The 15,702-nt window shown below is 38.2% G+C and overlaps 1 protein-coding gene across 5 annotated transcripts in view; it reads left to right on the top strand.

Annotated features, from left to right (window-relative positions):
* MAP3K9 (mitogen-activated protein kinase kinase kinase 9) overlaps window positions 1-15,702 on the top strand; it is a 67,468-nt gene that overhangs the window by 28,103 nt on the left and 23,663 nt on the right. For all 5 annotated transcript variants that reach the window (XR_003546069.2, XM_027749472.2, XM_039389023.1 and 2 more), the window contains exons 4-8: window positions 6,494-6,642; window positions 10,061-10,236; window positions 12,268-12,508; window positions 13,647-13,769; window positions 14,509-14,662. Coding sequence is in view for 4 of the 5 variants with exons in the window: in XM_027749472.2 (XP_027605273.1) it covers window positions 6,494-6,642; window positions 10,061-10,236; window positions 12,268-12,508; window positions 13,647-13,769; window positions 14,509-14,662 (843 nt within the window). In the remaining variant the exon portion in view is untranslated. The remainder of the gene's footprint in view (window positions 1-6,493; window positions 6,643-10,060; window positions 10,237-12,267; window positions 12,509-13,646; window positions 13,770-14,508; window positions 14,663-15,702) is intronic.

Genomic DNA, 15,702 nt, shown 5'->3' with positions numbered 1-15,702 from the left:
TTAGCAAGAATTTTGTTTTTCTTGTGGAGAAAGACGTGTTGAAATGTCAGGGTGACTTCATCTTCAGAGCAGTACGGTTCTGTTGCTGGCCAGTAATGCTCTCGCACAACTGAGTGCATACTGTGAAATCAGTCGGATAAAGAATATCCCAGCTGGCAGAATTGCCTGGCTGTTATGGCAGAGATTTGGTGTGGGGATTTTCATTTTCCTTATCCAGATTTGCTGAATAGATATTGCTTTGTGATAAGTCTGTGAACTTATATTTTGCACGCTAATAGTGTGGGTAAAATTCTGACTCTGTAATGAAATGTGGTAGCCTCTGTAGTTAATCTAAGACAAATTGAGCAAGAGCCAGGCTTTTATTCTGAGTGAAGTCTGAGAGAAGTGAAAATCTCAGGGCTGTGCACCTTTCTGTGTACATGATGACAGTTCTGGTTTGCACACAGCTTGTCAAGCTCCAACCTCAACTTGCTCTTCCCTGAAACTGTGCCAGGAATGGCCTTTAAGGGTAACCTGAGGGAAAGGGAGAAGGCAAAGGGGAAACTGTTTTGCTGTAATTGTAATTGTAATCCAGGCATGCTATGAAGAGATCAGTAGATGTTCTGTACCACTATGAGTTCACTTTAAAAATGGTAAGACTTAATTGGTTGGTTGATGATTTTTGTGAAGGTAGCACAAGTGCCTCTTTATCTGTGCAAATGTACCAGTTTGGTCATTGACTTACGAACTGTGAATCACTTCAGGACTTAAGGGTTGTACATAACTTAAATGATTTGGTCATTTTTAAGAATACTTTATTTCTACTTTTAAGATTCCTTCATTGCTTTCTCTTGTTATAGTTACCAGTCTTGCCTTGAAAACAGGTTCCTCACAGTATTCTCCCCTAAACAGTGTCATCACCATTAAGAGAACTTATATACTATCTCTGAAGAAGCCTTTTCTCCTGGCTGGCTAAAACCTCTATTTGTAGTTAAATAAACTGAAAAGAACATGATGTTTGACGTGTGTATGCAGAGGACAAATACTTTCCAGTGCAGTCACTACTAGTGTATCAATGATGATAAGCACTAGATTTTACAAAAGCAGTCATGGACTTGTATAATAAATTCTGTCCCCACCCAAGGATGGAACCAGAAATTCTTAACAGGATGAACTCTCTTATCCTATTAGACTTGCCCTTCCTCTTGTCCAGTTCAACCTCTTGGCTAATCATTGGAGTCATTGGGAGTTTTTTTACCTGGCAACCTTACTGTTGATCTGTTCAGCATCAACAGAATTGGCTGTCTCTGTCTCTCTAACATTCACAAACCCTTTTATTTCAACACCTTTTCTTTAAAGCTTGTTAGAATAATACTGCTGGCTGAATTGTTGCCCAGCCATTGAAAAAGGATCTTGTTCTGCTTGGGTTGTCACTGCAAAAGCAGGTGAAGAAGATGCTGAAGAAGATGCTTGCTAGGACTGCAATTTCCTGAGTCAGTCTTATCATAACTAACTGCTTCATTCTTTCAAAACATGTATCAAACTCCATTTAAAAGATCCAAACTGTTTTTTACGTCCCACTGTAAAGTAGGATTGGCAAAAAACTTCAAAGAGTGAGGAATGGCCCCACACACTGGTATCTGTCACCAGGGTCTGGGCCACTGTAAAGCCTGTTAATATTACCAGTACCTAGTAAAACTTGCTAGTGAAAACTTGTTACTGTGAATTTTGCTCTTCTGTACCTGCAAGCTTTAGATATATAGTAGAAACCGTGTGCTTATATTGAACAGAGGACAAAGAAGCCACAGATTTTTTTAAATAAGTCAGTTCTGAAAATCTATTTATGTGTTTAGATTTGCTTCAGATTTGCAGGGGTGAAGATGAAGCCTGGATATTGCATCTTATCCAGTACTATACGGCAAGCTAATTTTAGTAGGCATATAAATCAAATTTCCCTGTAATTTGACTGCTTAAATGTGCAGCAAACAAGAAATACACGTAATTTTTTACTTGTGCTGCTTAACAGACAGTCATTGTCAGTATGAGTGGTATGTGGAATATAAAGGCACCATACAACCTTCATCTGAGTTCCCTGTGTTCCTCAAGTTAGATGCTTTTAAGATGTATCTACTCTGGCACCAGTGAAATAATTGGGAATTTAATTGTCATTTGGAAATGGAATACCAGCACTAGCTAAAACCATCAGATTAGCAGATTAGGAAGTTTGAGGTATTTAGTGCTGCATGTAGAAACTTCAGTCATTAGAGCGTTTTGTTTTAATCAAGTGTTGGTCAAGTACTTCCATCTACAACTGACTGATGGTAGGCTTTTGTAATTCCCTGTGTGTAATGAAGCACTGGCAAGACTTCAGTACCTGGCAAGTAAGTGCTGACTAGCAGTGTTAGTAGAAGCTCACCCAGGAGAAGCATAATGACTGATGTGAAATGGGTAGAAAATGTCAACTCTGGAACTGCAAGTTCAATAACATGTAAAATGCTAACTGCTAATAGCCATTAAAATGTAATGAGGTTTGTGGAGTTGTCTCTTAACAAAAGTAATGTTCTAGTTTCTGTTGAAACTGGGGTCTCCTTGTTGGGCTGATAATTCCTTGTGTTGAAACCTAGGGAAAGTATTGAACCTAGGGATATGGAGAAGAGAAATCAGTGGTACAAATGCCATGGAACAATATCAGTGGGAAGAAATTACTGATTTTTTTATAAGTTCACAGACTAACAAGGGAGGTGGCAAAATCACATGTGAAATCCTGCAGACCTCCAACCTCCCTCACCCTGAAAATCCAGTGTGTAGGATTGAACCTGATGTTAAATGGCTTAAGGGATTACTGGATCACTGAAAGATGATTAATTATTCACACAAGTGTCAGTTGACTTGGATGCATGGTCTGTATCACATGGTTCATTTTGTAATTAAAGTCCAAAAATTACTACTGGGTGCTGGAAAAATAAATGAACTTGATCAGTTTTTCGTTCTCCCTGCTGAGAATGAGTAGATGCCCTTGTTTCTTTCTTCCTAGGCCTTTTTTTTTTTTTTTTTTGCATAAGTTTTCTGACTCTGGCTTTTTCCTTTGTACTTCCCAATTTTCTGCTTGAGAGTTAATGGAAAACACTCTGTTCAGCACCTCTCTTGCTGTTTAATCACTTGGGATTACTGTTGTTCAAGTGCCACAAAGCAGTATTCCCCTAGTTCTGTGGAAGCAGTATTCTCAGCAATGTACTTGTAAGTATGTGAGGAAGAGGTGGCATTCAGTTTTATCAGAAGCAAAGTGACCTTTCCTGCAATATGCACATACAGTGTCACATTAGAAGAAACATCAGTCTGTCTATTCCTTTGTCCTTTAAAATTGACTCTGTGGAAGAAGTACTTTGAGCACATCAGTAGTGCTTTATCCAATACTAGTGGTAAAGTAATAATACAGCTGTTTTTTAGTTTTTACTACCTTTTGCTACCAAGAGTCGTATCCAAACTGAAGAGTAACATGAATGATCAATTAGATTTAGACAGTCCAAATATGCACAGTCCAGTATTCATTTTCTTTGAGTGTTTATTAATCCTAGAAGGACAAAAAAGAAAATGGGAACTCCTTAACTCTAGTTAGGTTTTTATAAATAAGGCTCTTGAGGCAGTAAGAAGTAATAAATTACAATATCAAGAATATGAATTACATAGAAAAAAATGCAAAATATTGTATAGGTGAAAAAATATACTTTGCTGAATAAAATGAACTTGCTGTGTTAGCAGCAAAGGTGGAATCATTAGTGACTAAAGTCCTATATCTAAATAGGAAGAGTACTGTTAAGGATGTTCAACTAAAGTGGCAGCAGTCACAGTGAATTGTAAGGACTTGGTAGGGTGGGGGGGTTAGATTGCAAAAATAGGGGTTGTGATAATGTACTCTCAAGTGGATAGGGCAACTGTTGCTTTGAAACAAGAAAAGCTTAATCTTTTAGCTTCAGAAATAACTGTTTCATGGAGCAGCTATTTAAGGAGCTTGTAGGAGGAACAGCAGTTTTTCATTTGGTCTTCAAGTGTGCTTATGAAGCCTTCAAGATTGTACAGTATGACATGGTCCAAATTATGTATACTTAGATTCGATATCTTTCCAAGAGCAATGAGGAAAAATTAGTCCATTAAAGCAGTGTTTAATCTCAAGGAGATTAATGACAACATTGGGAATTTTGTGTGAAAACAATGAAAGGAACATGAATACCTTTTAAGGACACTTGTTAAATCTCTGAGTGAATGTATAGGAAAGGCTTTAAAAAAAATGAAGAAGACAGTGTAGAAGAGACTTCTGAAAGACATCCTTCTAAAAGTTGAATCTGTATCCAGTGAGGAAAATTAGGCATGGGCTTAAGCTCTGGCAAGTTGAACATAAAACACTTAAGAAGATAAAAGAGTTTTGGGGAGAGTCTTAAAGCATAGAACCAAATCAGTTGCTTTCAAATGCAGTACAAGTGAGAACCCTGCAGGAGAGCATACAGCCCAGAGGTGACCAAGATCTAAGAAAGCAAAGAAGATGAGGCTGTAACAGAAAAAAAACCTTAGTGACTTGTGTCTGCCAGAATGGAGCAAAGAGAGACTTTTGAAGATGAAAATTTCTCTGTAAGGGAGCCAAGCTAGAGGACATATCTTACTGAAGTACAATCCACAGAGGTGTTAAAACTGACTGATAAAATGAGCAGTAACAAATTGCTGAGATGTACAGTAACACGAAAGATTTCTACCAGAACATAAGAGTTAATAGCTAAGTTAATAGCTGTCCTGTGTAGTCTGTTGCTTAAAGCTGCTATAGTACCAGAAAAATGGAAGGCAGCAAACATGGTGACAAGTCTTAAAAGAGCTTCCTGAGGATTAGCAAGTACGATTTTCAGTTCTTCTAAATGGTAGAAACAGCACTAAAGAGCAGGGAGGTAGTGGACATATGAACATACCTGGGGGAGAGTCAGCTTTTATAGAAGAAAATATAATACCTTGTGAAAATGATTGAAGGAGTTACTGAGTGTGTGGTAAGTGGTAAGATTGCTTATATTATATTTGGATTTATAAAGACTTTAAACAAAATCTTTCATCAAAAGCTTTTAAAGAAAGTAAATTAATGTGGGAAAAGAGGGCAAGTCTGTTTCCCATCACTAGTCAATTCTTAATTACTAAAGGAATAAATCAGTTATGTTGGTGGAGAATTCTGTGTTCAACACAGTCATAAGTGATTTGAAAAAAAAACAAACGATAAATGGTTAGGTAGCATGGTTGATGATACTGAGTTATTCAGGATTAAGAAAAACTAATGTACTGCAGAGAGCTGAGGAAAAGTTTTACTATAATGAATGATAAAATAGATGGTAATATATACAAAGTAGTACCCATGGGAGAATTTCACATGTACAATGACGGGCTCTAAATTTTACTATGATGAGTCAGTAAAAAGATATTGGAGCTACTGTGGGTAATCTAGCTCATTTTGTAAAGAGTCAGAAAGGCAAGTAGCAAATTGAAATTTAATAGGAAATTAAAGCAGTACCATTTGTGCCTCTCCTTGTATCTTTTTAAAACTTTGTGATGTTGCTCATTCCAACAGAAGACGTCAAGGTCAATGAACGATATGAAATGGCTTCTGTTTGGGATAGTAACTAGATTAGGATTTAGCTAGATTAGGATTTGGGGGTCTGGAAAGAAGGTGATTTAGGCAGAATGCATGGGAGTCTGTGAAATCATGGATGGCATGGAAGGAGCTAATAGGGGAACATATGTTCACTCTTTCTTGTTTTGAAAGAACTACAGTGAAGCAAATGAAATTACCAAGTGACAAGCTCAAAACAAATACACAGAAGTATTTTTTGGCAATGCATCATTAAATTTGTGGAATTCACTACCACAGAACATAGTGGATGGTAAATGGGTTCAGAAGAGAGTAGGACAGATAGACCAATGAAAGAAAAACCTGTGAGGTCACCAAGTATGAAGAAGCAGTTTCTGGTTCGGGTTTCCTAGAAGTAGAGAAAATATTCTGAGGATGTGTCATTCATTGTATACTTGGGGGGAGAACTGTCTTGAAACTATTTCCATAACTTCATAGTTAATATTTCATGGAACATCTTAAGAACAACTTAATTCTGAAGAAGTATTTTTGACTTATTTTTAAAAATAACATCCCGCCAAACAACCCTCCTTCACATTTTTAAGTGTTTTGAGAGGTGCTGCTTTGAAACTTGCTAAATTAGTTAGAAGATTTATGGTTTTCAATTGTTCCAAATTTCCAGAGAGAAAATTATTTTTGTCTAAAAGGTGAAAATGGCATCTTTTTTCAGACTTATTAAAAAAAGGCAGTTCAAATAAGGCACATCACCGGACTGGCAATCGTGATAAGCTTGTCCAGAAAACTGCAATTTCTTTAATATACCAGACTCACTCTTATAGGTTCAGGTACCTTCTTGTTGCTTAACAAAGAATGTGTGTAAGTCAAACACCTGCTCTCTTTTCTGTTTCTTCCTGGTAGTTACGGTGTGCTGCTTTGGGAACTGCTAACAGGAGAAGTTCCATTCCGAGGAATTGATGGTCTTGCGGTAGCATACGGTGTTGCCATGAATAAACTTGCCCTTCCAATCCCTTCCACATGTCCAGAGCCTTTTGCCAAACTCATGGAAGGTAAGCCAGGTGTGATGTGAGTGTGGTTTGTGCTGTTTCTAGAGTGCTGTTGAGCACTGCCTCTTTGTGTTGGTTTTGATACCCAAGAGCACAGATTTCTCAAATGGCTTTATTCAGTGGTGCAGGTTATTACAGGAGCCAGGCTTGGCTGTTAATGTGCTGTGACAGTTCCTCTATTACCAGAGTAGTGAAAGAAATTTCTGTGCCTTTTTTTATCAACTGACTTTATAGGAAAATGGGGACTATTGCTGTCATCATCTAGTTTGTTTTCTAGTCATGAAGGCTCACCAACACCAAAACTTCACGTTTTAGTCCAGTTTGAAGTCTTAAACTTGTTTTAAAATTCATAGCTTGAACATCGTGCTAGGCAGTGATTTGAAATTAAACTTTATCCTACTGACGTTTCAGGTAGAGGGTTTAAATGTGGCTTTGACATTTCAAAACAACCAATATTTTCAGTCAGAAAGATGTTATTTTCTGCTTTGTAGGTGGAGATAGTTCATGCCCACAGTGGGCTACATAGAGATGAAAGAAATATAGGACTACCTCATCAGAGCTGCTGTAGTTATTAAAAAGGATTGTGTGAGCTAGCTTTCGGGGTGTAATTATGTGTCCTTCCCTGCTGGCCCTGGCAGCTACTTGCTTGTTTCCTTAGCTGCAGTCATCCCCTCTCTCTTTCCCTCTCTCCTTCCCTCTCTCTCTTCCAGTATTACCCTTAGTAATTTTGTCAGTGCTCCTATTCCCAAGGATTTCCAGGTGTTTATATGTAATAAACATTTTTTTACCTATCGGGCAGAATGAAAAACTGAGATAAAGAGAAATCAAACTTGGTTTATAGTCTTGGTGAGCAAAGAGTTAATCTCAACATACAACTGATACTCTGTGGCCTCTGGTGGTGTTTTAGCCCAAGAAAGGAATATAAGCCCTGTAAGAAAATGTTTCTGATGGATTTCTCTGCTTTTAGAATACTTCAGCCTTTCTCTGGTCTTTTCTTTAGGTTACAGGCTTCAGTTAATTTAAAGTAGAAAATTTTATGTACTGTTCTGCTAAAAAGAAATGTCCTACTGGATAGTAACCAGCAGCAGAGTTGCAGGTAGAGTAGCTTGGAAGCAACATAAAGCAAGAAACGGCATCTGAAAGAGTTAATGGAACTACCAGCTCAGTGTTGTGCCAGAGTGGTTTGTTTTGACTTGGTTCTGCAGCTGGGTTTAAAAATAATGCCCTCTGTTGGGAAAGTCAGGTAGAGGCATATGGTCAGTGCTTGAACCCAGCAGTGCAGGGGTGAGCACCCACTCAGCTTTGGAACACTTGGCTTCTCCGTGTGCAGGGGGAAGGCGAGAACAAAAAAAAAAAACAATTACCTTCTGCCCCTTCACCAAAACTGTTTTTCAAACAGGCTGTTTCCCATCTCGAGTGAACTCTTGTTCCCCTAATGCTGCTTTTACTTTTGAATTACTGCCCTGGTGGTCTACACTGAGACAACAAAGCTGAACTTTAGGTCTTCGCAGAAAAGACTTGTATGTTACAACTGTCCTCATTAGTGCAAATAATGGCAGATCTAGGCCTGGGAAAATAAAAGCCACGGGCCACCTGCTAGTTATCCTGTTCACTCATTCATGCATTTGGCTGGCTGCAGCATTTTATTTTACTTTGGGTCATGTTTGCTTTGCCATGTTTAAAACCTGGGGTAAAGAGACAGGGATTATGGCACTGACAGTCCAGCTGTAACACCCATTGCTACTAATTGACCAGCAGCAGGGGACCTTCAGAGCACTCTCTAACATCCTCTGTTCTCTGTTTTGGTAAGAGAAGCAATTTGAAAGCCGTAAACACAAACACATTCCAGCTTATGTCTCACGGAACCTGTTGATACCCACAGTTTTGAAACCAAAGCTCCCAAATGCAAAATCTCAGTAACGCTGAAATCAAAGACCTGCAAGACCAAGCCTCAGCAGTTGCACAGATTTTGTGAAGTGATATTTATTTTTAATTACAGCTGCTCCTTGGTGTATTTCAGTTCGCAAATCTGATGAATGTATGTCTTTTAGGACATCACCAAATATTTTTAAGAATGTTTCCTTTTTTCTCCAACTTCAAGGTCTAAAAAACTTTAGAACATTTTTATAATGCTTGCTTCATGCTGCAGTAATGTGTGTCTTAAATCCAGTGACCATGTACAGCAATGACAGTATGAACATACTGAGAGAGTTAGTTACTTCTATTCATGCAGAAAAGCTGTGTTCCCTAGAAATGCACTTGAATGTTAAGTTTTTCTCTGTGGTTGCTCTGAAATTTTGGCATGCAGGAGTCCAGCAGTAGTAAAGAGAATAAGGGTATTTGTTGAACAAAAACCTGTGTTAGTGCCAGTACAGGGCAGTACAGTACAGAATGAAAAAGGGATGTTTACTGCAGGAGTAGAAGTGAGGGTGCAGTAAGAGGGAAGACTGAAAGAGTACAAATTTCCTATTCAAAAGTGTTGTTAAATCAAATGTTTTGACGTAAAGGCTTTTTAAAAATATATTCTTAGTGATTTTGTAGCTTGAGCAGTTACTTCATACTATTTTCTGTTTCTGTTTTCAATGTTCGGTTCCCATCACTGTAAAAATGTTACTTTTTGTATTGTTGCTCATTGAGTTGCCTTATGTGGAAAGATGGCTACCTTAAAGTCTGCATTTTTAGAGCTCTGTAATTGGCTAAGTAATCACTTTAGATTGTAAATGGAAAAACTCGTTTATCTGTTGTTTCTCTTAAAAGCAAAAGAAAAAGGTCTGATCAAACAATTTTCTCTCAAATGATAAAGAAGCCTTACAAATCAGAAAACTCCAAATGCACTATTTGATGTCGTTATTTTACTCAAGTTATGTCCAGTTTGCTTTGTAGGAGAGGTTTTCAGTTTTGAGAAGAGATCCCTAATGACTCAGCTTGATATTAGAGTTTGGCATTAGAAAAAACCCTGATAGATACCCTTCTGCACTATGGCTGTTTAACTCTGCACTGTAGCTATTATAAAAGAAGTGTTTACAAGAGCCTTGCATAAATTTCCACTGTGAACATATACATACATTTTAAAGCAAAATATTTAAGGTAATTATTTGTTATTTCTTAAAAATGCTTGAAAATATAACTTTCTGTACAATTAATAAACCTCTATTTTATTTGACATATTGTTGCAAGAGAATCTAGAGACCAGGTAGTTAGGTAGTTCAAGATTTTTAAGTGATGTTGGATATTGTATAGTCATGAAAGCATGAATTGCATACTTGACAATGGGCAATGCAAGTGGCAAATGGGAAAGGTGGGGTAACACAGATAGTGTGCATGCCATTCTTAGCCACTGGGGATCAGTAAAGTACTACTCATCCTCTCAGACCTCCATACTTAGAGATGCTTGACAATTGCTTGTCTTTGTCTGTTCTAGATTGTTGGAACCCTGACCCACACTCACGACCTTCCTTTGCCAGTATCCTAGACCACCTTACTGCCATAGAAGAGTCTGGTTTCTTTGAAATGCCCAAAGATTCCTTCCATTCCCTGCAGGAAGACTGGAAACAAGAGATCCAAGAGATGTTTGATCAGCTCAGAGCCAAAGAAAAGGTAAGGAGAGAACAGTGCTCCCTGCTTGTGCTCTCTGGATTATAATTTCCCCATTTTATAATTCGAACAGGGATCATTTTTTAGTGCATCCCAGATATAATTTTGACTATGCTTTACTGGAGCTCGTATTAAGTCCCTGAATCAATGGCAGGTTATGATACATGGAAGGGTAGAATCATGAGAGAAATAAATATCCTCATCCTGAGCTGCTACTCATTCTAATACTGTAGTGAGCTTTCATTATACACTGTGCAATTGCTATGATGAGTTGTTTTTAACTTGTTTAATCATCTGATAACTGTTTCACTTAATTGAGAAACCCAGTGATAACAGGAGATGTTGGAGGGGTAGTTTCAGCATATATACTCAAGTAGACGTTGCAGCTTTGATTCTGCCAAATTTGTGTTTTCCAGGGTTTGAGGACAACCAAAGTGCATAGACTATGATAAACATGAGTGCTACCAAGGGAATGGTGAAGTAACTGTTCTAATTGAAGTCCATCTGCGCAAAAAGCAGGAAACAAAAATGCTGACAGGAATAAAAGGAATGATGACCGTCAGCCTCAAAGAAAAGTGAAAAAGCTGAAGTTTTCTTTAAGCATGCTTTCAGAAAGCACAGCTTGCTGCATCTAAGTTAAGGTTCTTACAGAGACTGTATTTCCGGTCAATGGTAAAAACTGCAGCAAAATTGCTGAAGTAATATTTTTTTAAGTTCACGATCTCTTACCTAAAAATAAATTCATAATGAGCCTCCAATTTGATCAGGGCTCTGAGATTGGATTTAGGAGGCAGAGAGAAGAAAAAGATGACTTTGGGCCAGAGGAGAGAAGTCCTTCAACAATACTTAAAACATTTCTATTCACCTGTTATGGTAGCTTTTGGGGAAAATAGAATAGCTAATAGACATTTCTCTGCTACTGTTGTCCCATGTTGTAACTGTGTTGGAACAGCTTTTGAAAACCAGAAACTTCAACAGACAAGCAGAAAGCCAAACAGTAGTTACTAGACTGCCCTCAGGTGAGTCCTCATCACTCCTCTTTAGTGATGGGAAAATAATTTTATGTGCTGTTCACTTAATGAGTAAACGGTACCAAATCTTCCTGGTGGTGAGACAGGTAACAATGCTGTTCTTAAAAAAAATCTGAACTAAAATCTATCTGATTGTCTTTTTGAAGTTTAATTTAAATTCTTCAGTTTTTACCTTCTGCACTGGAATTAGCTAGCTGGAGAGAATTATTCTGAGTGCTGAATTCTTTTGTACTTGTGGGGAGAGGAGAGGAGTGCAGGGAGAAGTTTTTTGAGATTTCAAGGACAGTTTCAGTTGATTCATTTTTGTCAGCAAGAGATAGACTGAAAAGTTTGCCTTATGCATCTTCGCCAGGACCATGTCCAGATTGCTTTTGAATATTCCTAGGTAGGGAGACTCTATAACCTCCTTGGGCAACCTATGCCCAGTGTTCAGTAACACTCAGGAAAAAAGCATTCAGAGGCAGTCTACTGTGTTTCAGTGTATGCCTGTTGCCTCTTGTCCTGTCACTGGGCACTGCTGAAGAGAGCCTGGCTTTATCTTTTTTCCACCCTTTCCTCAGGTTTTTACATATACTGATAAGATCCCCCTTTGCCCCACCCAAACCTTCTTTGTGCTAGGATGAATAGTCCCATCTCTTTCAGCCCTTTCTCATAGGAGAGGTGCTCCAGTCTCTTGATCACCTTCATGGCCATTTGCTGGACTCTGTCTCCGGTACGTCCATGTCTGTCTTGTACTGGAGAGCCTAGAACTCGACACAGGATTTCAGGTGTGGCCTCACAAAGTGCTGATGTCCAAATTTTAATACTGGTATGAAGGTCCTAGAATGGCAAGCATAGAAGTCCTTGAGGATTGTTTTTGGCTTTCAGCTGAGCCTTTAAACAGTGGTGCTAGCAGTGCTGTGAGCACAAGTCATTGCTGCTGTACCTTTAGAACAGGCATTGTTAGTCTTAACGCACAGGTCACAAGGTAGCTTTTTATTTCTGCTCTCTTATCTCCTTACAGGAGCTGCGCACATGGGAAGAAGAACTGACTCGTGCTGCTGTTGAACAGAAGAATCATGAAGAGCTGCTGCGAAGGCGGGAGCAGGAGCTGGCAGAACGTGAGATTGACATCCTGGAAAGGGAGCTCAACATCATCATCCACCAGCTGTGTCAGGAGAAGCCTCGGGTGAAGAAACGCATGGGAAAGTTCAAGAGGAACCGTCTCAAGTTAAAAGATGGCAATCATATCAGCCTACCTTCAGGTTGGTGACGTGTTGTTCTGTACCAGGTGAAATGGGAGCAACCTGTAGGTTTGGTAGCTCCTTACTACTGATACTTGAGCATTAAAAAGTATTGGATGTACTTAGGGAAAAAAATATGCCTCATGGGTTCAGTAAAATAAATTTGATGCTTTTGTGGCTAACATTGCTCAAAGATCCAAGATCTAGAAGTAGATTTGAGATGTTACATGTTTGTTAGTCAGTGGCTGTATATGGTCAATGGTTAAAATGCTGGTGTTGCAGTTTAGCATGTTAATATTCAAAATACCAGTTTAATAAAGGACGTGCATAAAGAAATGATGGAGGTTCTTGTTCTGGCAATACTTTACATAATGCTGCAGCAGAAACTGTAATGTACTGGATTTTTTGGTGTAAGATCCTAAAAATTACCAAAATACCTTCATAGCTATGAGACTATAGCTCTGGATTGCTAGTTCATATATAAACTTATATTAACACACAAGTGACCTCTAATACCACCCTTCTGGAAGAAATGCTAAATATTAGTGAAGTGTTAGGGAAGTCACTCTTAAGAGCAAAGATGGTGATTTTCAGAAATACTGAATCCTTAGCATTTCTACTGCAGATTCTGTATGGAGATTCAAATTTGTAAAAGAACAAAAGTGTGGGTTTTGTAAATCACCTAAGACTCATCATTACGTCAAGGATGATGGCTTGCACTATATTATTTGTTTTCTAGGAGATATTAGCTGTTCAGAGGAGCAATTATGCTAAAATGTGTATGTTAACTATGCCTTTCTTTAGGTCTGTAAATGCCTATTTTTGGTGGTGCTTAAGAAACTGAGAGATAAGGTGAAAGGAATTATACAGGAATATACTTTGGCATAAATGTCAGTCAGCACATGGGGTTTGTGTGTGTATGTGTCTTACAGATACACTAAGAAGATATATCTCCAAGAGTGTGAGCACACATTTTTGTTATGAAGTAACAGTGTGTACAAAAGGCAAATAGCAATTAGCTGTAAAACTTCATTTCTACCTTGATCCTATAAGTTGTGCTCTTTGAAAGTTATCATAAAGTATTTCTTTTTCCATATGTTAAAAAAAACTTCAACTGTTTTTCTGCTTTTGTTTTGATTTTTTTTCTTTTGCTGAACAGATTTTCAGCATAAATTCACTGTGCAGGCTTCTCCAACGATGGATAAAAGGAAAAGCTTGATCAGTAGCTGCTCCAGCCCTCCTGCAAGTCCTACCATTATTCCCAGACTCAGGGCCATACAGTGTAAGGAGCTCAATGTAGTATTGAATTTGGGAAATGTGCAGTCTGTCAGCGTGGTAAGATGCCCAGATTCCATATCTAGGACAGGACTGTAAAAGAAAGTACTAAAATGTTTGCCTTGTGCCTTGTATGTATGCATTTAGAGAGCAAAATGAAGTGTGTTGGTGATGGGGGGGAATATCACCTTTGGAGTAGAAACCATACTTACCCAAGTCCTTGAAATACTGCTGTTTGTATAGAAAATACATTCCTGAGGTGTAGAGGTTAATTTTTAAAAATGCTAATTTGCAGAGTAGATCTGTGAAACATTATTGAAGTGGATTAAATTACTGTTGTAAGGAAATAAAAACAAGGGTGCTTGTCATGCAAATAGTGTTCCCATGATAAAACAGAATTAGGCAGACATGCATGAATTATGGAAGTCATGTTAGCTAATGTATAGTGTTTTGGATATCATGACACTTGTTTGTCTGGTATCAAACTGGTGGTTCTAAAGAGAAACCAGTGATGGAATAAAGCTGTAAAGCCTACCTATACTTTGAGGGATTAGGGAATACCTAATTTTGAAGGGATTTGGTTGGTAGATCTGTGTTGATAAATGATCAGAAATACAGGAAAATAATTTTTGCTACTATTCCTGTTTTGGCCTATGTTTTATTCTTCATGTTGCCATGGAACCAATTCTTTAATTTGTCTATCTGTTTCTCTTTCCCATTTTCCACTGTTCTTCCCACTTCTGAAGTGACTCCTGCTGAAAGCAGTAAAACGTGGGGGCGAAGCTCAGTCCTTCCAAAGGAGGAAGGAGAGGAAGAAGAGAAGAGAGGCCAGAAGAAAAAGGGACGCACCTGGGGACCAAGCTCACTTTGTCACAAGGAGCTAGGTGCAGGAGAAGATGGGTAAGAGAGGGCCTGGAGGCAGGGTCATTTCCAGCCTGCCTGGAGGCAGGCTCATTTCTCATAAAACAGCTTATGAGATGGCTCTTGGGAGATTTGCCTATCCTCTTGCAAACACTTTCCTGCTCCCAAATTTATTCCCTGTACCAGAGATGTTAGAGATTCAGATTACAGAACTGCATTCAATCTCTTGCTGGTGACTGATGCTTTTACTGTTTGCTGTTATGTTGTTAGGTGTATTTCTAAGCAGTAGGACTTCCTAGCTGAGCAAAACTCATTCTCTAGTAGGTTTTCTCTATTTTTCAGGCTCAACTTTTTGTAGTTTTGTATCGTACCTGAAAATACTTCTCTTACAATTCTCAGATATGCTTTTTCTTGTCTTAATTTTTAAATAATAGCATTTATCTGGTAGAGCCAGACAAATATCTTCAGTCATTTGAAAAGGACATGTGCCTTGAGTGAATACATCCTGAAAGTGATCTTTGCAGAGATACAGATTGTACTTCTATTTCTATAGGTTATTGTTCTGTGGCTGCTTCTTTTTTTGTGTGTGTGTGTGAATTATTTATACCAGGAGTCCAATGGATCATTGCTGAAATGCTGCTTTAAACATAGGAGTATTTTGGTCTTCTAAGAGGTTTGAATGCTTTGTGATTTTTTCATGGAGTTTGAAGCTTTTTCCCTCTGCTAAATTGATAGTTTGACTCTTGCCATATTTTTAGCAGGGAAAATAAAATAACTGGTTATAATCTTTAACTGTTGTGTGTTCAGGTGTGAAATGCCTAAAAACCACGTTTGCATAATGCATTGCTATTGCAATCCTCTGCAAGAGAGCCTGGATCTATTAGAAGATGTTCTCTCTCAAATACACTTATGACATGTTGACAGGAAGATTCTTTGACTGATGTCTGTGTTTTACCTGTTCTGTAGATGAAGTATAGCATTCTACAGAATTAAAACAAATGTCACACTTTACAATCATGAACTATATAAAAGGGTAGGAGATCACTGAAGCTGGAAGAAAAATACTTCTATCTTGAAAT

Source organism: Pipra filicauda, unplaced genomic scaffold (assembly GCF_003945595.2).
Source record: "Pipra filicauda isolate LSUMZ 115617 unplaced genomic scaffold, ASM394559v2 scaffold6_size6359152_pilon, whole genome shotgun sequence".
Lineage (NCBI taxonomy): Eukaryota > Metazoa > Chordata > Aves > Passeriformes > Pipridae > Pipra > Pipra filicauda.
This window is presented reverse-complemented; position numbering and strand designations above follow the sequence as displayed.